General features: G+C 36.3%; 1 protein-coding gene across 2 annotated transcripts in view; it reads left to right on the top strand.

Annotated features, from left to right (window-relative positions):
* Positions 1 to 15,707, top strand: part of LOC127637718 (myoD family inhibitor domain-containing protein-like) — a 29,047-nt gene extending 13,340 nt beyond the window's left edge. For both annotated transcript variants that reach the window (XM_052118951.1, XM_052118950.1), the window contains exons 4-5: positions 6,422 to 6,706; positions 12,985 to 15,707. In XM_052118951.1, coding sequence (XP_051974911.1) covers positions 6,422 to 6,706; positions 12,985 to 13,232 — 533 coding nt within the window. In that variant the 3' untranslated portion in view covers positions 13,233 to 15,707. The remainder of the gene's footprint in view (positions 1 to 6,421; positions 6,707 to 12,984) is intronic.
* Positions 15,708 to 21,602: the final 5,895 nt, after the last annotated feature.

Here is a 21,602-nt window from a genome sequence, read left to right as displayed (position 1 = left end):
TTAATTATACGAGAAACTAGAAACTTGCACAGCTATGTAGAAAATCTGTGGCAATAATCAATAATGCAGTTTAGCATTCACTATAAAACAATACTTGACTGCAGAATGCCATAATTGACCAATCACAATCAATTATATGATTAAACAAAATAAAAAAGTTTGTTTCAGCTAAATTCTATTAACCCTTTTCGAAACCAATGTAAACTACAGAAAAACGAGTTCACTTGGCAACCATAAACGGCTAATGAACTATATTAGTGAAAGAATGATTGACTCCGAATATTATTCTTGCTTCATTTCCTACCTAAGAACACCCCTTAACTTTAGTAAAAAAATCACTGTAAGGCAAGGCATATCTTATTGCATTATTAGCATTTCTCATATTATCAATGGACAACTTTACCACAATGACAGCAACATGCCTTTAATGTAGTGCTGCAACTAATGATTATTTGAATAATTGACTAATCTAATGATTATTAGAATTATTATTTGACTATTCGGGCAATTATTGCAATGATTAATCATTAGCTCTTAACTGACTATTCAACTTGTGCCTCAACTTAAAAGGATGTATTAAAATTTTTTATAACAATAAAGAGGACAAAATCATATTTTAAAAATATCTTTAAATGACATTCACTGAATTAAAGGTGGAAAAAATATGCAAAAAAATATTTTTGCAGTGATTTTTAAAAATTAAACAATAAAAATCTTTTATCATCAAGTGTTTTTGTCTTGTTTTCCATTTAAAATTATCTAAAAATTGTTATAAGAAGAAATATTTACTTAAGCAACATAGAAAATATATATACTTGTATTCAAAGAATGTATCTTGAATAGACATATAAGTTATTTTGTATATACGTGCATTTTTTCACTTGTTTATACTTCAAACAGTGCATAAAAGACAAAATACACTTGTATTCAAGGTTCACTCTCTGAAAGCAAGTCTAAATATCTTATATGTTGCTTTTTAGGTAAATGTATCTTTAGATATTTTTTTTAATATTTAAATATTTAATATTGTATTCAACATTCTCCAATAAAATGTTTATTTTCTGCTGTGTAGCTTCTAAAGTAAATGTTCGTAAGGAGTATTAGATATTTATATTGGAAAACAAACCAAAAAAGACACAAAACAATTTTTTTTTTGTTTTTTTTGTTTTTGCAATGTATAATGGGCTAATTCTACACACTCTCACCTCAACAAATTTATTGTGCACGAGGGATGAGCGTCTCCGCGCGAGATTTTGAAAATCTGTAATATAAGTGTTTCTGTCCACATAGAGAAATGGTAGTTTTCGAGTTTGTATAATTTATACAAACCACTTCCTTATTATTTGAACATTAATAAAGGATGCATTAAAGATATAGTGCTGGGGTGTTTCTTTTTTAGATCCTTTTCCTTCAGAGGAACGCCATGCAATCTACATCACCTTAATCTGTTTGGAAAGTTTGGAGTGCATCTGGACTATGAGCTGTTCTTTCTTCCTCTCCTCAATCATGCGCAAGCTGAAGTGCTGCTCTTCTGCGTCATCATTAGTATTTCAAATTATCTCATGTTGTGTTAAATGAGATGAAATGACTATCTGATACCTACAATTTGTGTGGACAATTGTTTTTTTATTGTTGACGTTGTCGATAACGTTGACAAATTATATCAGCCCTACTTTAATGCTTAGATTTTAATGCTTAAAAGAGTGATTTTCTGCCATATCGTACTTCTGCAAAGGATAGAGGGCTTTCTGAAAGATTTAATGATTTTGATAGCTAGCATGCGAATGCAGATTGGAAAAAGAAGTATAATTGATGAAAAGCTCAAGCTTCTGCAGTCTTTCTCCTTGTCTTTCGTGTTGCTGACTGCCTTATAAAATGTAATTAAGCAGAACAAGGTTTGAAGGGCTTATTTTTTCCACTCAATCAGCAGCCAAATTACTAAATTTGAAATTAGTAAATCCCAGATGCCCGACTCAGCTTGTCATTGTTACGGAGAGATGGAATGAAAGAAAAGGAGAGCGAGCAGTGCAGACAATGAATGACTGCGAAAGAAGGTGGCTCTGGAATATTAAACGCCTTCTCGGGTGTCACATCTCTACAGCAGGTTTCATTAGAACAGCCAAATTTAAATGATTGTCAGAAAGAATTAAATGTGTGCCATAGCACAAAAACAGCTGAGTAATAGTAACTACCTATTCATCTTCTGCTTCAAATGACTATAAAATAAGATGTGAGCTACGGTGTCTCTCAGAAATTAGATATTGCAGGGTGCCAGCAAACCGGAAGAAGTGCCATAATAGAGTTAAAACAGCTTTGGCATGTGACATTTGGGGTGGCTTCAAAGAACAAGGCAATTACTGTGATCAAGACACATAGTAGTCTCAAATAAAGGTTTAAAAGACCCAAACTTGGTGAAAGTTTAAATAACTAAAATAAAAATAAATCTGTTATACATGTAATAATCCCAGGAAAGGTCAGGGTGTTCCAAACACCTTAAATTCAACTTTATTTAGTTTTTAATGCACTTCCCATGCAGGTTCACATTACTCCATTTGTTTTTGTTTTTTATTTGTCTTCATAATCTTTTATCAAAATGTAATGTCTTGCTCCACCTCTAACACTACTTTCTTCTTTTCAAGTCCTCCCCTCCAACCACCTGTCACCTGTCAAACTATTATTCACAATCCAATCAGTTCATGATTGATAAAATCAAGTCCTGGCCTACCATTTCATTTGGAAGATGTCAGAATACAAATGTAAATTGGGTTATGAACAAAAATGCAATTTTCACCATTCGTTTTACTCTTTGGTATGTTCAGAAAACCTGCGTATGTCCAAAGTGAATCCAACATGCGCAATAGATCAAATGCACCATAAATTAAAATTTAAATTCTTGTTCTTCTTAAACATGTGCCTCTACTAAGGAAATAAGACCTTGCCACCAAGTCGGAAGGTCAGACTGTAAACATCTTTAATATGCTGATGGATATTTTCTGACAAAGGCCTTTTTAATAATATTCCTTCCGCTTTCCCTCCCTGCAACCAAATTCCCATGGTTTTGTTTCTATAAATACGGAGACGTAATTTTAAATGAGAGTGTATATTGCTTTGGATTGAAAGGTGCAAGCTTTGCCATTGGTGTTTGTTAGGAGAAATGCCACCCCAGGCTGTTTTGGGAGATGGTGGAACTCTCTTGGTAGGTCAGAGCACATTTACAAATTAGCATTTCAATCAGAGAGACGGGCACATGGAGCATTAAACAGGTGTTTGTGTTGCATTCATGCAATATACTCCGAGCTAAACAAATTCTCAAACAGATTTCATAGTCTGAAGGATTATATTTTCAGTCATTTTTATTAATATTTTTCAAAGAAGCCAAATGTTTTTTGGAATACCCAAATATTGGGTTCAAAAAGCCAATTTGCTGTTGTAATTTTCGTTGAAACCTGAACGAATCTTAGCATATTGTTCTTGATTATGAAACTATACCTTCAGCCTACTAAAGATGAAGTTTAAAAAAGGCTTCTGCTTAGTTTTAGGTTAGATGCTGACCTTTCCAACTTTAGATCGTAGTTTTTCACCTTCACATTCTCAGTGCCGACCAGAGCTTGGTGTTTTTCACTGGCCAACACTTTTGTACCAGGTAAGAAGTGTTAGCTATTACAAAATGAAGAAATGGATGGGGGCAGTTTAGTTGGATGATGTGAGTTGACAAGTGAATTAATGTGTGTTACATTTGATGGGCATCCTAATAGGCCACAGCAAACAGCTCCACTCTCAGGATGAAATATTAAAATGCCTTAAGCTGCTAAAAATACAGGGACCTACTTTTCTATTTTTCTCTTTCTCACTTTACCTTTAAGTCTCCATAGAGAGCAGTGCAAATTACAGTACATCCTGCCCTGTCTCACCTACCTTCCAAAATCCTCCTGCCTGACCGAATTTTTGCCATCTTGTTTATGCTGCTCCACGCCATTGACGTTCATACATATTCGTTCTTGGGAGGTCCGCCATGCTCTGCTTCCACGTCTTTGGGGTGCAATTTTGAATTCTTCCAGCGGAGCTGTTTTCTGTGACACCAAGACGAGGGGTGTTTATCCACAGTTTTACATAGAGAGCGTTGCCACAATGGCACGTCGTCTCTCCTGGGCGTCCCGGCTCGGCGTCCCCGCGTGGGGCGTCCGCCAAACGCGTGGTGACAAATGGCAATTATATTTGTGTGTTCTTCATGAATCCATCAAACACTGGCCTTTTAAAAATGCTCCCAGGATATTTGAGGCTGTCAGATCCAGGGGACCAAATTGGGATGCTGCTTAGATAGTCAAGAAGCACTCACCCTCTGTTTGCCTGTGATGTGTTTGACAGAGTGTGTAGCAGAATACCATGTATTATTCAACTACAAATGTACACTCTCAACAGTTGTTGATATGTTGGAAGGAGAGCTTTCAGAAGACCAATTTGGACTGTTTTCTTCGTCCCCTCCCTTTCTTCTGCACCATAACATGGTGTTTTAATGCAACCTGTCAGCAATCACCGTTTGTGAGACAATGCTTGTTTTTATGGTTAGTGTGGCTATTCAATTTTTATCACCTATGTTGCCTTGGGTTGAAGGCAACATTTATATTTCATTGAGGGGGAACTTTTTCTTTTAGATTGCATTGACCGTTAGTGTTTTGTTTGGCTCATATGATCCTATTTGCCTGCACTAGATGATTCCAACATCATGTGTTGTTCATTTGCGCTATCTCTGGCAATGGATGTGCAACTGGTTTCTTAGATTGGTTCCAAGGCTTGTGCTTCAACCCCTTTTAAGGCTTCTCAACTTGGCAGAAGTCAGTGTAGTCTAGTGGATAAAGATCTGAGTTGGTAACTGAAAGGTCATAGGTTCAAATGACACAAATGACAATCCCATGAATCACACCATTGTGCCCTTGAGAAAAACACTTTACCCCAGGTTGCTCCAGATCAATTGTCCTGATATAGAAACATCAGCTAATAATTTAATTATTACAGCCTTCTAATAACTGTTAATGTGTTTATAAATTAAAAGCTTGACTTTCTTTGTATGTAAGGTACTAACCAGTCTAGCTGTATAGGAATCAGGCGAAAATAAAATTGAATAGATTGTTTAAGGCACTGAAAACTGCTGATGAGTGCTTTCCCACATTTATTGAGTATTTGACCATCTATTGATCTATTTACCAGTCATTTTACAGTCCAAGTAATTTAATTTAATCATAATAAAAAAAATATAGCAGAGTAGTCCGCAACCTGGTCTTTACTAGTAGGTATGTTCCCAATTGCTTGCTTTAGTGTACATGTGTATGGACAGCTGGTTGATTAAAATGCCACTGCCTGTTATTCATTGCATTGTTTTCATTCCCATCAGTGTCTTTCTTGGGTAGTAATATGTTGTTATAAAGAGGTGGGCTAGATTTCTTGTCTTGTTAACAATAATTGTGCAGTCAGTGTAGACCCCCCCGCCAAAATGAAAATGAGAAAATATGATTAAGAGAACTAATTTCATATCTTCTCTGTTTACCAGGAAAAATAATTTTGACTTGTCCATCCTTTTCTTTAAAAAAAAGGAAAAGATTGAGGATCAGTGAGGCACTTGAGTGAGGAATTGAATGGGGCCAATTTTTGTAGGGTTTAAAGGCAAAAATGTTAAGCTTATAATTTTTTAAAAGCACTAACATTAATTCTGCTGTTAAAACGTTGCACTATTTAAAGGTGCAATATGTAAACATTTTTTTTTTTTTGCAAATGTGTGAATGGCTTGTGACACAACTTAAAAAATTAGCCCTTCCCAGACTTTCTAGGTTGCCTATTAAAGCCCATAGACTGATTTTCATGCGAAGTGAACGGGTCACTTTTGCCGGGAAAATCCAAAGGATGTGATGTTTATGCGTGCTCCCGAGAGCCTTGCCTCAGACAGTAATAGTTTCTCTTCCGCTATTCAACAGCGACAACAAACTGCAACACTAGGTAACGTTATCTTAGAGATGGAATCCAGCAAAACCGACCCTGAATTGGCGTTCTTCTTAGTGGACTGGTAAGCTTACATGACTGTTCTAGGCCGATTAAAAAGTTTACAGCATTACGTCGTCATGACAACGAAGTTGTAAAATTTTATATGAATTTATTGTGGTAATCATCATTATGCCACAAATGCTGTCAATTGAGCTTAACTTTTATTGAACCTGGACTATTCCTTTTAAGTTGTCATTCACATGTTTCACCATAAAGTTTTTCTTCTCCACTTTTACATTGCATATTAAATTAAAAATGCTATAAAGGTCAATAATTTCAGCCAAAATACCATGTTACTAACCCAATTTACTGCTGTGAAGTCTCTCCAGTCTAAACAGATGATTGCAAGCTTTTAAATAACTCTCTTTCCATCTCCCCCTCTCTGAAGCTCAACCTCAGTCACTGCCCCATCCAACGACATCCCTGCAGCATGCCAACAACAGGGAGGCTGCCAGCCAGCAGAACGGCCTGCACGCAAGGCTAAGTAACGGCCAAAGCATGCCTTGTGGGGTCACGCAGCCCCCAACCGCCGAGCCCAGAAAACAATACCAGTCACCCGTCTCACACCGTGTGCAGAGAAAGCTTCGCTCCAGTTTGTCCGTCAACAGTAACACCAGCCGAAGGAGTAAAATCAGCTCTATGGGTTCCCATAAACCTGGCTCCACTCCAGAGGGTAGGTGACATCACACACTCACAAACACACACAGGTTGGATTTCACTCATTATGTGGACTTTCCATTGACTTCTTGTGTTTTTATTTTGAGCTAACATTATATTTTTATTAGGGATGTGTGGAACGACTAATTTCACCGACATTTCAAGGAAAATGTTGGAGTCGAAACCCTCAGAAAACAATCAAAAAACATTGTGTTTTTTAAGCAACTCATTTAAAATACTTCCAACAGCCAAATCACATGCTAAATTGGCATTTATCTGGCATTAATGAATCAATGTTTGCGAATAAAGGCATCATTTTTTAAAACAATTGAGTGAACCGTGTAGGACCAATAGAGCAACCCTAATAGCCTGTTCTAAATGGAAATCACCAAGTAAAAGTAACTTAACTTTGTAAAACAGTCAGTGCATTGTTGAAAATAATTCACAGGTAATCCAAATGTATGAGAGGAAAAAAAGTGCTGAAAAGTTGCACGTATTTCACGATGTGCAATATCCTATGATCTAATATGACAGCTGTTTGGTTAAGTTGGGGCAGTCCCCATAAGGCAGGTGATTTCAGGTTTTCCTACATTGTGGGCACATATTGGTCCTTACAAATTAGGTAAAACAGAAACACATTCACACACCATCCTACATACATGAAAATGTACTCTGTGCTTCCCTTGTCACCACCTCCAACTTTAACAGCAACTAATCTGCGACTTCTCAATTCCTTTCGGTTTCCTGTGAATGCAATGCTTTATTTCATCTTTCATAACTCAAGCTAGAATTATCTCTTTTTTTTTCCATGGTGTTGTATTGTCCTGTAAATTGGCAGGAAAAACAAAAGACCAATCTGAAGAAAGAAGCTTGCACATTGTCAGGTGTGATGGTATACGAGCAGCAATGAAGGAGATTGCTGGTGCATTAGTAATGGTCATCAAGGTGTGACCTTTTAACAAGACTGCCGAGAGCGGGGGTCTGAAATGTGTCAACCCCACCTCAGCAGGGGCCATATCTCCATTCTCTCACAGTGTCCTCTTAATTAAGACCAGCTCTCTGGCTCCTACGACCTGCCCCTGTGCACTAGGCTTCTTTAGTGCTTAATATTTAGCCATGCTTGCCTGAAACCATAAGACTTTTGAATCAAGGAAAGTCTTGCATCTATTGAGTATTTAAGCTTCTCTATAAACCAACTTGATATATTGCCTCAAATGCATCCTGACATTTAGCTGAGTTATAGTCGATAATTTGGGAATCATAATTTTCTAACTTCTAAGTATTCTATAAGTGACAACTTTCATTGAAAGACCCCATGAAATGCTTGATGAGAGCAGTTTTCTCTCCCGTGTTGATGAATTTCCTTTTGAGACATGAAGTTATAGATGCATTGAATGGCTCATGGATCCGCTTTTTAGAACAGTCAATAGAGCTCGCTTTAGAACAGTGCCCACCCACTTTTTCTACTGCCTTGGTTGTGGAAGTATTTTTCTCTTTCATTTTTTCCATAGGGATGTCATAACATACTTCATAAGAGTTCTAAGCCATGAACCAAACAAACAAACCAAAAAAAAACATTACAAACTTTGAGCTGAAGCAAAAAAGTATTTAAAAATCACACAAGAAGACAAAGGTGCAAGACTAACATAATTCAAAGAGGGAATGAAACATAATCCTGCAAAGAATTGAAAAGACTATAAAACAATGAAAAAATATAAAATGATAAAGACCAATTTGGTGGTCACTGCTGAATTATCTTTCTGCGATTTGAATCACAGCAAGATTCTCTGATCGTTGGGTGTTCTCTTCAGAATCTTGTGTAGTTTCGTTTTTCACCAGGAATTCTGCTATTATGTGTGATTTTTAAGTTGACATAATGCAGACTGATGGCTTTATATGCCTTTGATTAACAACCCTTTTAAAAGTTTATAAGTAACCTAACTGTTGTGTACATAGGCATGAACCGTGACTTGCTACTTGCTGATGCTAGTAGTATTGCAGGTGACATTAGAGGGATGGACATTTTAAATCTGGAGAGCATTTGATTGAATGATAATATGTATAAGCCTGTGAGTGCAAGATGAGTCATCAATATGGTCCATTTGGAAAGAGAAAGACTGTAGATTATGAATATCTACTAAAAGCTGCTTTGACTAAAAACCTCATTTTGTTTTAATGTGGTTTTCATGGATATAAAATAATGAATTTGCATGAAAGTAAACACAGGCTTATTTGGGACACATGGTAAAACCCAAACCTGTTTTTGTACAGGCAAGAAAATATGTGAAGGTTTCCCACACTGGAATGTTGTAGAACAGAATTATCACCGTAATAGTGAGGTGATGCACAACCTACTGTGATTTATGTGTAACAAAATTTTGTTTCTGTAAAGGTGTCATAGTTTTCAAATCTTAATTGGAGACTTTGCATGAACAGTTCAATAAGTCTTATTACGGCTTGTGTGTCTGTTATTTGTCGAAACTGTGTTCTGAATCAATATGTTCTCTCTCAAGTAGTAATTTCCCCCTGGAAAACATGCAAGCTGTTGTGTTTTAATGTTTACATGGATTACCATAATCTGTTTGCCTGTGAAATTAGCCTCTAAACAGCCTTGGAAGCTTGAAGAACAAAGCTTTACAAGATCTCCGCTCAAGGGATTGCAATTCCTCGTGTTCTTGGCTGCCGTCGCTGGCTGCGATAACAGGAGAAAATCAACTAATTGAGAGATTTACTTTTTTTTTGTTTTGTTCCGTTGCTGGTGGGTTAAGACCTTGAGTGATGGTTTGTTTGTGATTTGTGTTGTGTTGTAAGCATGTACTCATCTAAAAAATCCCTCTGACAAATTCAGTTAAAGCTTCAGGATGCACGCAATAGCTAGCGCGGTCATTAGCTGGTGCTTCATAATTCTATGTTTTTCCCCATCTTTTTGACTTCCCAAGTGTATCCGAAGCTCCCTTACAAAAATGTTTCTGCACACTCATACTTATTGACTGCAAATTAACTGCACTGTTCACTGCATCTTTTTTCCCCTCTCATTTGGTCTCTGAAACCGCCCCGTACGGTCCGTGCACCAGCCAATCTTTCTTGATTTGAACATTCTTGTAGCTGCTTGCTGGCCTGCAACTCTTCCAGCTTGTTTTATGTCACGTTGCCTCTCTTTTGATGTTAGCCTTTGGAGTTTTCCAGATGTCTCAAACTATTTCCTTGGAGGTGCATAGGCTGTTTTTGGTCACTCAGAATCTGGGCATCCTCTGCTCAGGCTGACATTAAACATGGGACCTCTTATGGAGGCGATGTCGGTTTTGCAGCTGAGATAAGGCAGCCCATCTCCTGTGTGCATTAAACAGACTTTCATTCCTTAAGATTCACACTAATCGCTGCTGATAAATTATACATCCAAGGGAATTCTTTATGTACTGTAGCTTTTAAAGCTGTTTCTAAAAATAAATTATTAGTTAAAAAAGGACAAGAATAATAGAATGAAAGAATTGGGGTGGACAAGATACATTTTTAGTAGTTGTTTCATAGGATGGTGTGAATCAAATCTAATTAAAGGAGTAATCAAGCTATACGTGTACACTCTTTGATTAAAAAAGATTGAGACGACTAGTGAAAATACATTTAGCATTTTTCCAAGTTTTTAATGACAAATGATAGCATAACAAGTTGAATTGAAAAATCAGCATACATTTCAGAATTTCCCAGTAGATTTGGTATATCCCCCTTTAGCTTTAATGACAGCATGCACTTGTCATGGGAATGTATGCAAAACCTGATGACCCAAGTTATCCAGCATGACTGGAGAATGTTCCAAAGAGCATCTTAAAAGGAAGCAAAGAAAATCTGACATTTTGTACAAAAGAGTAAACTAGAAATTGAACTAAATCTTAAATATTTCTTATCTGTTGTATCTCATGACATTCTTTGCTTTACATTTTTCAAAATCCTAAAACTTGGTTTATTTCCTGGTTTACATTAGATTTTAGATCACAGATTTTCTATGTGGTTTCAGACTTTTGGGCCCCATTGTATAAAGAATGCAAATTTGTAAAGAAGTACAGAATTAACCTTAGGCCCAGTGCACGACTGAGCAAACAGTTGATGTAGCTGTCGTAAAGTCAACGGCACGGACGAAATCTAAAAGTACGCCTGTTTGACCTTTCAAAAAGCTGGTGTTTTAAGCCTTTGGTGGGCCTGCATGAAAACTTGTTTCATGTTCAAACACCATCCAGGCTGCAAAGCACCACCGCTGGTCAGCTCCACCGCCTGCAAAAAAATAACTTTGATCAAACAAACATGAGCATCCAGTGGTCTTTAGGCCTCGTCCTTGCTCTCTCCCCCTCTCCCTCCTTACTGGTACCCCAATCATACCCAGCGTTTTCTCTGACAGCTCACCATGGACTGATGAAAGCCATGCAAATTCACATTTTAGACTCATAACGATACACACCACATCGTTGTGATTTCTCCAATGCACCGCAGTTTGGGTTCTACTTTTGATTAGAGGTCCGAGCAGCACATCCGGGCCGGTAGGGGTTCACTGTTAATCTCAACAACACTGTTTATGCCAAAGCACAGTGTGCGCCATGCTATTTACTGATGCTGTAATCTTAGTTTCAGAGAAAGAGATGTTCTTTTTTGCATGTGGGATTTGTTTTTACTGTTATTTTTTTCCTCTTTAATGCATGTTAATTTCACATGCCCTGTAATATTAGCACTCTACTGTCTGGTTTTATAGTACATTTTAAATATTTTTCATATTGCAAACACTGCAGTTTTATTTTCGTTTAAGTGTGAAGCTCTTAAGATAAGTCAACATCTACCAAACCTTGTTGGTTATGTTCTTTTTTTTTTCTTTTTGCAATAATAGCTACAGTATATGCACACAAACACAAGCTGTGTTTTGTTTGGTTCCTCTGACATTTTTTTTTTTTTAACAAAATACCCCAACAGACGATCGGCACTCCAGCAAATATACATATTTGTGTCATCTTAAACAACAGTAATTTGCCATTGTGCATGACGGACCTGTGAGAGTGAGGTTAAATGCTAATCAGAGACGAGTGAAAAGATGACATTAACGCAACAATTTGGTGGAGAAAATTTTGGATGCTGTTAATCAGCTTTACGTGACCAATCCTGTGCTTTTGCATGATAATAACCCAATTTATTCACAATGCTACAAATCAACACAAAAGTAGAATTTGTTCTTTTGAATTTCTCTAATTCCTCCTTGCTCTCACCACTGCTGAGCCGCCATATTCTCCTACACAGACACACACTCACTCATACAGACTTTATACACATATAGGCACGACTGTGTGGTAGCAGTGTAGAATTTAAATCAGCTTTGTCTTCTGACTCAATATGATTGACTGTGATAACACAAATAGAAATGAGATTTGCTACTCTTACACATTTGCATGTGTATGTAATCTTTTATCTTGTGTACATTTAGTTATTTTATTATGTCTTGTTTGAATTTTGTTGCATGCATACAGATTTAATAAAAATTTTTTTTTAGGCCTGCCATTATTATTTTATAGTCAACATGAAACTCTAAATCTGAAGTATTTCTGTGCAAAAAAGGATATTGAACCAGAAAAAAAAAATGGATGGGACTTGATTTTAGCCAATGGCAATTGAGTGAATCGTGAAAAGTAGTTGTTAAATATGAGCATAGAGCCAGGTTGTTGAAGAGGAAGGGCTGGAATTCATGAAAGTCTTCTCAAGAAAAAAAGTTTTTAAGACAAATTATAAGAATTTTGTAAGCAGGAATCTGACTAAAAGCATTGACAGATTAAGAAAAAAAGACTAGAATGTTCTTAAGAAGTTTTTTTGGGAGTACAAAATATTTGTAACTTTTTTTAAGTTAAAGTAGAAAATAAGTAGAAAAAATGAATAAATGTATTCTTAAGAATGTTTCGTAATCTGACCCGGAGAATGTGAATTTAGGTCATGTCCACACTAATATGTTCTTGTTTAAAAAAAGCATTCATTTCGCAACGTTTTCGCCTCTCATACACCGTTGAATGCCATTTTACTGAAAATGAAGCGATTTCAAAATACTATTCATTACGGTTTACTTTGAAAAACCACAAGGTTAGGAAACTGAAAATGCAGTTTTCAAACAAAAACAAATGAAGGTAGATGTTGCCATACTGTCAGCTTGAATTTCATGTTGACTTTAAACATTTTTGGCTGAGTTTTGTTTATAAGTTTCATTTGATGTAATACTCTGTAATTTTCCTGTATTTATTAAATGTATTTATTTTTTGTTCTGCCTGAGTGCAGACTGCTGTGTCCACTGCATCCTGGCCTGCCTGTTCTGTGAATTTCTCACTCTGTGCAATATGGTGGTGGCTCAGGCCTCTTGCGGCACCTGCACTTCAGAAGCCTGCTGCTGCTGCTGCGCAGATGACCTGGGAGACGACTGCAACTGCCCTTGTGACATGGACTGTGGCATTATGGATGCCTGCTGCGAGTCGTCGGACTGCCTGGAGATCTGTATGGAGTGTTGCGGAATCTGTTTCCCAACATAAAAGCTCATGCAGACTACAGCCAGAACATATATAGAGTGGGAGTGGGAGTGTGTGTGTGTGTGTGTGTGTGTGTGTGTGTGTGTGTGTGTGTGTGTGTGTGTGTGAGAGAGAGAGAATGAGAGCAAGAGAGTGTGTTCTTTTCACACTTGTGAAATATCTGTTCCTGAGCTTAAGACGACCATGTAAAGGTCATATAAACTGTACAAAAGGACAAAAATACATTTGCATACGTTACATAACCTTGTAGACTAAAACTACATAAAGACAATTCATAGTTAAAGAGCTAATTCACCCTAAATAAAAATAAATGTCATTGTTTGCTCACAATGACATTGTTCCAACCCTGTATGTAATGGGGACTGAGGCTGTCGGTCTCTCGCATTCTGCTTACAACTCCTTTGGTCAAAATGAAGAAAGTTATACATGTTTAAGTTTGAGTAAATAATTACATACATTTTGGGTGAATTATCCCTTAAGTCAGATATTCTGCGCTTTATATTCAATGCTTTAATATATCAGAGCTATTCTTTTTGTATTCTTTTTTTTTTTTTTTTTACTGTTTTCACTGAGTTTTCATCTCTTTGGAGAGGTTTTTAACACTTTTTTTTTTTTTTTTAAAGATATTTCACAGTTTATAACTTCAATAACTCTCAGTTGTTGAAATGAATACAGAGCAGACATCACATGACTTGAGGCTGCTTTACACATCACTGTAATTTGAGTGGAAACATAACGCTTTCACACTATCAGAGGTCAAGTCTTTGTTAGGTTGTAAGTCGGATTCTTATTTTGAACTGTTTCTTGAAAAAAGAGAGGGCTGTTTAAGTGATAGCCAATTTGGAATCTTTATTAAGTAGTGTCTACTGTAGCTCAGTTTATTAAAAGTCTCAACGTCCAATAACATTAACAGTTAGGTTGGTGGAAATTCATTTTATTATTGGATAAATTAACTGGAAACATGCAATAGTTTAGAATTTACAGTGGCCCAAATGTACTTTGACACTTAAGTCACACTTAAAAATGTATGATATAATAGCATTAGATAAAATGGCAAACCAAGTGCCGTGTCGCATGTGTCCAACTAGTAATGGCAAAAATTTCCCAGAAAAGTGAAGTTAGTTCAGGAAAATGCTCTAGCATCATTTGTTTGCAGATGCAATTTGATAGTAGTTTGTTATCTAATACAATGTCATTCATACTGTACATTTTAAGTATGTCTTAAATGTCCAAATACATTTTGCGGCCATTGTAGATGCAGATATGCAACTTGTGCTCTATTTGGATCAAAGAAAGGACGAAACATGCATGCATGTTGGATGAAACAAGAGGTAATTAAGGTCTAGAAAATACTGTGTAAACAGACAGTTGAACTGCTTTATTCTTATTCTTTATTAACTCTGCTAAAGATACACTAGCAAAGCAATTTCTTGTCTTACATCTTTAAGTGAATACTGGATACACCATTGCTAAGTGTTGTTTTCCTTGACTGTTAAATCATACATGTAGTCCATATGACATTGCCTGAGGCTTTCTTTTTGCAAATTGTATAAAGCTGGCATTTTTCTGCATTATGTAAGCTATTATTAACATCATAATGTTAACAGTTGTTTTGTTTTCACAGTGTGTAATACTTTGGGTACGTCATATATGTTTGTGACACGTCTGACTCATCTCGTTGAAACTGCTTATGACATACTTGCCAAACTGCACCTCTCAGAGTGTGACCATACTGACCCGTAACATTCAACTCAAATAGGTTAACAAAACAAACTACCTGACCTCTCCAGACTTCTTACCTCTCCTGAAGCATACACTTCTTGTTTTTTGACAAGACCCACTTTCAGACCTAGCTGATTATGACTGGTTCTTTTACACTGAAGATTGAATGCAAATGTATGCAGCAATATAGTTGTATTATTAGGCTTACTGTTTATGCTATTCATATGATTAAAACATTCTTTTTACAATAGTCAGCAAAAGTCAAGCTGAAACTTGACAAGCTGACATCACATTCCTGAGATGTTAGTTTTTTTTCTCCAAATTAATTTATTTCGAGTTAATTTTGTAGCATTCAAGAGAGCTTGAAACAATAATTTAAAATCACTTTTCTAATCAAAATATGTCTATCAGGAGTTGTTTGCAATTCCAGATGACCAGAAAAAACACTTGTCTATGAAAAATGTTCTTTTAAAATAAAAAATAAAAAGAGAATTTTTGCTAAATATAGAAATCCACGTGCCGTAATTTTGAAACATTGATTGTGAATACAGATTTCCATATTTATCTTTTCTCAAAAAGCAATGTGTACTCCTATGGATGGTTTCATGTTTTTCCTATGTTGTCAGTACAGTTTTAAATGTCTTCAATATGTACTTGTTTGTTAATGGACCATTAACATAAATGTTCTAAAAATAAAATGTTAAACTGGAGATTAAGACATCTACTTGTGATCCTCAGTTGTGTTATTATACACTGAAAATCAGCTACATGGTTTCTCAAGATGCTGCTCGTGGTCTGAATGTTTATCAGGTGCTGATGTCATGCATCGATGCAGCTGGGCTGTTTCCCATCGCATTCAGGCATGCGGTAATTGACTCACCTGCACAAGGTTCAGAGATGGATATAATGTGTATCGTTAGCATCAGAGTCAGTGTATCAAATTGTAATGTCTCTGGAGAGATTGTGAATGTTTGTGATAGTTTCAGGACTGTGTGTCAAGCTGAATTAGAGGTTTTGGGAAGTTGTACACTTGTTAAATTGGGTGATGTCTATTTGCAGCCTGCTGATATTACTAGTGACTATCTAATACAGTATATTTAGTGATGTTTGGCCATTTTGTGATTATTGGCATTGTGTGATAACTGTGCCAATTAACAGAAGTTGTAGTTACCCTATGTGTCCAAAATGTATCAAGATCCTTGTCAATGGATAATTTATGTTTTCTTATATTTTTAGGGAATATTAAGTAATAATATACTAAATAATTGTTACTTTATTTTCAGCTTGGAATACTTCATTCTTATTGGGCCCTTGCCTTAATGTTTGCCAGTGTGGTTTGATTATGTTTGCCTGTGAAAAATATGATGATAGTGAAAATTTACTTTGGAGGGTAGAATCATTTCAAATAAATTATTATAATTTAAGAGGCTTTTGAACTAGGTGTTTTAAACAAATACAAAACCTCTGCTAGAGAAACCATACATTTTCATAATTGGACTGTTGATTCCAAATCTTATAGTTACTGAGATATAGCCCTTGAGACATCTAGCCCTTGTCTCCCTTATATATCCAAATGATGGCATGACTACTTATTTACTGAATATATAATTACACTGGCTGGCTGTGCATTATGCCTAACATATTGGCCATCGGTCTCTGTTTTCTAGAAATCTAAATTGTCCTTTGAAATAGGTATCATATTCTAAACATTCTGTCCATAAAAGCAGAACCTGACCACAACTGTTGCTTAAGTCATAATGAACTACATCCTTTCCCACTAGTGGTGGTCTTCCCTGACCTATGCCAAACCTCTCACCCTGTTAACCTCTCAATTAACCTCAACACTGCCCCACCTGCCTTCTGTTCAAGCCCACACCCTGCTGCCCCCTCCTTTGTCATTTTCTGCCCCGATACCACCTGCCAGGAAATTGCCATCTTATTTCACTAATGGCATTGCTGAAAATATCGGAGGTCGTTTCTAATCACATGGAAAAGTTTTTTTCCCCTCTGTATTCTTCCTCTTTTTTCCCCTTGCTCAGAAAGAGAGGGAGTTGAAAAGTCCAGGTACATGTGCAGTGACCTTTTCACAAAGTCACCAACCTCTTCTGCTTTTAATCAAACCCCCTCTGTTCCTCTCTGTGCCAACACTTGTAATGTCACAATTAAGGTGGATCCATTGTTTCTGTTTTTCAGGTTGGAGAGATGTAGCGCTCCTTGGTCCCTGGGTCATTTCTCTTACAGTATTAAATAAGTCATTAGTGGCCCGTGACCACCACCACCCTGAGTGGTGTGCTGTTGCTCTATCTTTGTTGAAAATCTGGACCAAAATCCAGTATTTTGTAGGGACTCTAAAACTGCATATTTAAATGCTCTGGTTGCTCAATGCTTGCATCATAAGAGGACAGTAGGACACATAAATATATGATATATGCAAGAGTGTAGTTGATGATTAGTAGTGTTTAAACTGATTGTATGAGATAGAACTTAAAGATAATTGTTCCCTGAAGTGTAACGTTGATAATGGAGCTTGCCCTGAGGCTAGCCCAAAATTTTGGCTACTTGGTGCTAATTATGAGGGAGAGATTGCCGATACTGTACAGTATGTGCAGCTGCAGGGTCCAAAGTTAAAGGAATAGTTCACCCAAAAATGAAAATTCTCTCAATATTTACTCACCCTCATTCCATCCCAGATGTGAATGAATGACTTTGTTCTGCTGAACACAAACAAAGATTTTTAGAAGAATATCTCTGCTCTGTTGGTCCATACAATTCAAGTGAATGGTGGCCAAAACTTAGAAGGTCTGAAAGGCATATAAAGGCAGCATTAAAGGAATCCATATGACTCCTGTGGTTAAAACCATATGTTCTGAAGTGATAAGATAAGTGTGGGTGAGTAACAGAACAATATTTAAGTCTTTTTTTTTTACTCCTCCTGCCCCAGTAAATGGCGATATGTACATCAATGCCAGTGGGAGGTGAACTGAGGAAATCTATCAGCCATAAATATCTTTTAACAGCCATCACATTGTATTTTGCATAATAATAATAATAATAATAATTTTTATATATATTTATATAAACTCAGCAAAATAAGAAACGCCCTTTTTCAGGACACTGTATTTTCAAGATAATTTTGTAAAATCCAAATAACTTTACAGATCTTTATTGTAAAGTGTTTAAACAATGTAGCTAAAAGTTGTTGACATGTAAGTCAGGACAAATAATTTCTTTTCTAGACAGTTTGTATTTGGTTTGAATAGCTTACATACAGGGCCATGCAGACTGTCCTCCTTACATTTAGATTTAAGCCAATAATTATGTCAAAGTTCCTAATAGAATGATAGAACCACAGAAAAGCATAACTCCCCAGAAAGATAGGCATGTTTGTGGCTTTCAAACATAATTTTCTGTACAAATTGTTATTTTTATTTTTTTGGGGAGAAAACAGTTTTTATAATCCCTTTTTCTGAAATAAAGCACTCTGTTTCTAGCTTGAGCCAAATGCATAATGTACCATACTGCCCTTTTATACATTAGAGACAAAAATGGATTTGAGTAGACAGACTTTTAGATATTAGAGTTTGAAAGGTAGATCTGTCAGTCATGTAAGCAAAGGCAAGACATGGAGGACATATAGGGGGGGGGAAACAGAGTTCAAGAAATGTCACTCTCAATTAATCTAATTAGGGGCAGTGGTGGCTCAGCGGTTAAGGCTCTGGGTTACTGATCAGAAGGTCGTGGGTTCAAGCCCCAACACCACCAAGACACCACTGTTGGGCCCTTGAGCAAGGCCCTTGAACCTATCTGCTCCAGGGGCGCCGTATCATGGCTGACCCTGCACTCTGACCCCAGCTTAGCTGGGATATGTGAAAAATAAATAATTTCACCATGTATATGCAGAAATGTATGTATAATGTGTGACAATTGGTCAAATTAAATTAAATTAAATTATCTCCTCAGGTCCTGTCCCCATTAAAACCCTCACACATGGGGGACACTTTACTATGCAAATGGCCTCATTACCTAGCCCACTTAATTGACTGTGACAAGGGCCCGGAATGTTTTGAATTCAATATTTTTGCTTTCTCGTCATTTGCCAAAAAAATATGAAGTTAATTTATTTAGACCTGAAATTTACTGGTTAACGTGCTATTAAAGATTATTTATACTAAAGAGTTCAGAAGCAAAATTTACCTAAAATAATTTCTGTAGAATCCTGTAGTTGGCTAATGAGCAGCACCTTGTTGTACCAACACAGAGGCACCAAAAACACTTGCCCAGACTTTCGGTTTCACTCTACCATGTTGGTGGAATGACCTTCCCAACTCCATCCATGACACAGACTCACCTCTGTCTTCAAAAAATGGCTAATAACACGTAGTTTCCATTAACAGTTGACCATTTACTCATAATACATTCATCCTTAAGATGAATCACTTATGATGTATTATTTCTCTTTTGTATGTCACTTTGGATAAAAGCGTCTGCCAAATGAATAAACGTAAATGTAAAATAAATCAATATTGCAAATTGTGCTGTGTGGCCCAAAATGTTTACAGTTGTTTACTGAAATATGACTATAGTAATTTTGAAAAATTCCAAAATTCACAGTGTCTTTAAATACCACCATGAAAACTTAAATTTTATACAGCCGGAAAAAGATTATCGTTTCATTTTGTTTATTTTGTTCATGATTTGGGAGTGGGAAAAACATCATCTAATGTTCTAATCTATGACAATATCCTCGCAACAAACGACTGTCATATTTGTATGTTTATTTTCCATTTTGCAAAGGAATTTTGCTTCAACAAAATGTATTACATGTAAAATAGACACAGTGAATGAAATGTAAATGATTTGCAGGTTTGTATTTTGTATTTCAGTATGGTGTCATTGTACTCACACCTTAAATATTTAAAGACCCTCTTCATAAAACTTCATTTACAAGGGCGCCACATGCTGTTTAATCTCTCTATACCTGCAGGCGAAGCAACAGCAATGTAATGACAGCAAGCAGTAGTTAGCGAGATCAGGAACACAAGCCCACAGCCACAGAGAGGGCACGCCACAAAGTGCTTCAAAGTTTCTACGATTCACCTTTTTGAAGTCAAGTGCTGACAACACCGCCGTTAGATTTAGACAGAAAGAGACACATTGAGATATATTTTGAACATATATCTTAACTTTTTGAGAGAACAACTTTTTCAACTGCATATCAAGACTATAAGCTCACATGTAAATGTAGGTGAATCCTCGGCTGCTAGCTGTGATCGTGAATAGCTGGGGCTTGTAGCCTATTAGTATGACATTAAAGTTCTGCACCAACTTTTGTTTTCAACCCTTTAAGGCATCGAACCATAGGAGAGGCAAATTGAATCAGACACGTGGTTCGGAAATTCCTGTTTATTTGCTTGTTCGCAGTCCTTGGGCTATAAATTGGATGTCACCTTTGCTACATGTCATTCTTTGATATGGAAGTGTTGTGGGTACCAAAGAAGGTCGTTTGATTGTTTGCTCTTAACATCACTTAAATGAAAGGCTTTGTTGGCCTGGAGTCATTCTCAAGGTTTGGCAGTGGTGTTTGTAGGGATGCTTTGATGAGCATGTGTATCGTAATCCAAACGCTATCATAACCAACAGGGTTTGATGGTTATATGTCAAGAAAAAAAACATTGGTTTTCTTCTAGGCTCTAAATATAATTCTGAACATAGAACACATATTTCTATTTGGTTTTGCCAGTCAGTAATGGAAGGCAGAGTTTACAAGAGATAAACAGTTTAATCCCTATGTTTTTTCAGTGTGATATCTTGTGGTAGAGTCAGTGGCATGTCAGATCAGACTAGCATGCTTAACGAAGCCTGATTTATTGGCTGGTTGTTAAGATGTTTCCTTCCCACTGACACCAAAACATTGGCGGTATGAAACTGTGAATATCTCAACCATGTAATATTTTGGCCCAAAATCAAAAGAAAGTAATAATAAATTATATTTTGCTTAAAGAAAATGAAGCCTAGTAGTTGGATCATTACGCTTTTATTACAATTAAGCAAATTTTCCTCCCTAATCATCGTAGTTTTTGTTGTACTGCCTTTTAATTCATACTGATTTCAATAAAAAAGCCTTAAAGTATTACAGTCATTTACCATTGTGAATAATTGGCATTACAAAATTCTAGAAAAAGGCATTTTTAATGATCCGATGTATTACAGTAATGAGAACATGCAGAGGAAATGTACTTAATTGTAATTAAAATAATGCCACAATGTAAAACAGATTTAATTGTCTTAAAAATATGCTTAATTTTGATATGTGACCAGATCATGTTTTTGAGAGATTACACAGCATCTTCACAATCTCTTCCTGTTGAATTTGTATGAACAACATTAGAGGCCTGATTTAGAGGTAGAAATACTGTAATACAGAGATATTTTTTATAGCACTCATGTAAAGTGTACTATTGTCAAAATAATCAATAAAATTAATCTATTTTATGTCATTGTCAACCATTTTTATTTCCAGAGGTACTACATATAATCATTTCCAGCAGTAATTATATTGTTACAGATGCTCTTGATTTGTTTATCATTCTGTCAGGCTCCTCAGACAACAGCTGTCTGAGAAAAAATCTGTTTGTGCCTCTGTTTCACTTG

The sequence above is a fragment of the Xyrauchen texanus genome, chromosome 45 (genome assembly GCF_025860055.1).
Source record: "Xyrauchen texanus isolate HMW12.3.18 chromosome 45, RBS_HiC_50CHRs, whole genome shotgun sequence".
Taxonomy (NCBI): domain Eukaryota; kingdom Metazoa; phylum Chordata; class Actinopteri; order Cypriniformes; family Catostomidae; genus Xyrauchen; species Xyrauchen texanus.
Note: the sequence above shows the minus strand (reverse complement) of the source record. Positions and strands in the feature narration are given on the sequence as shown.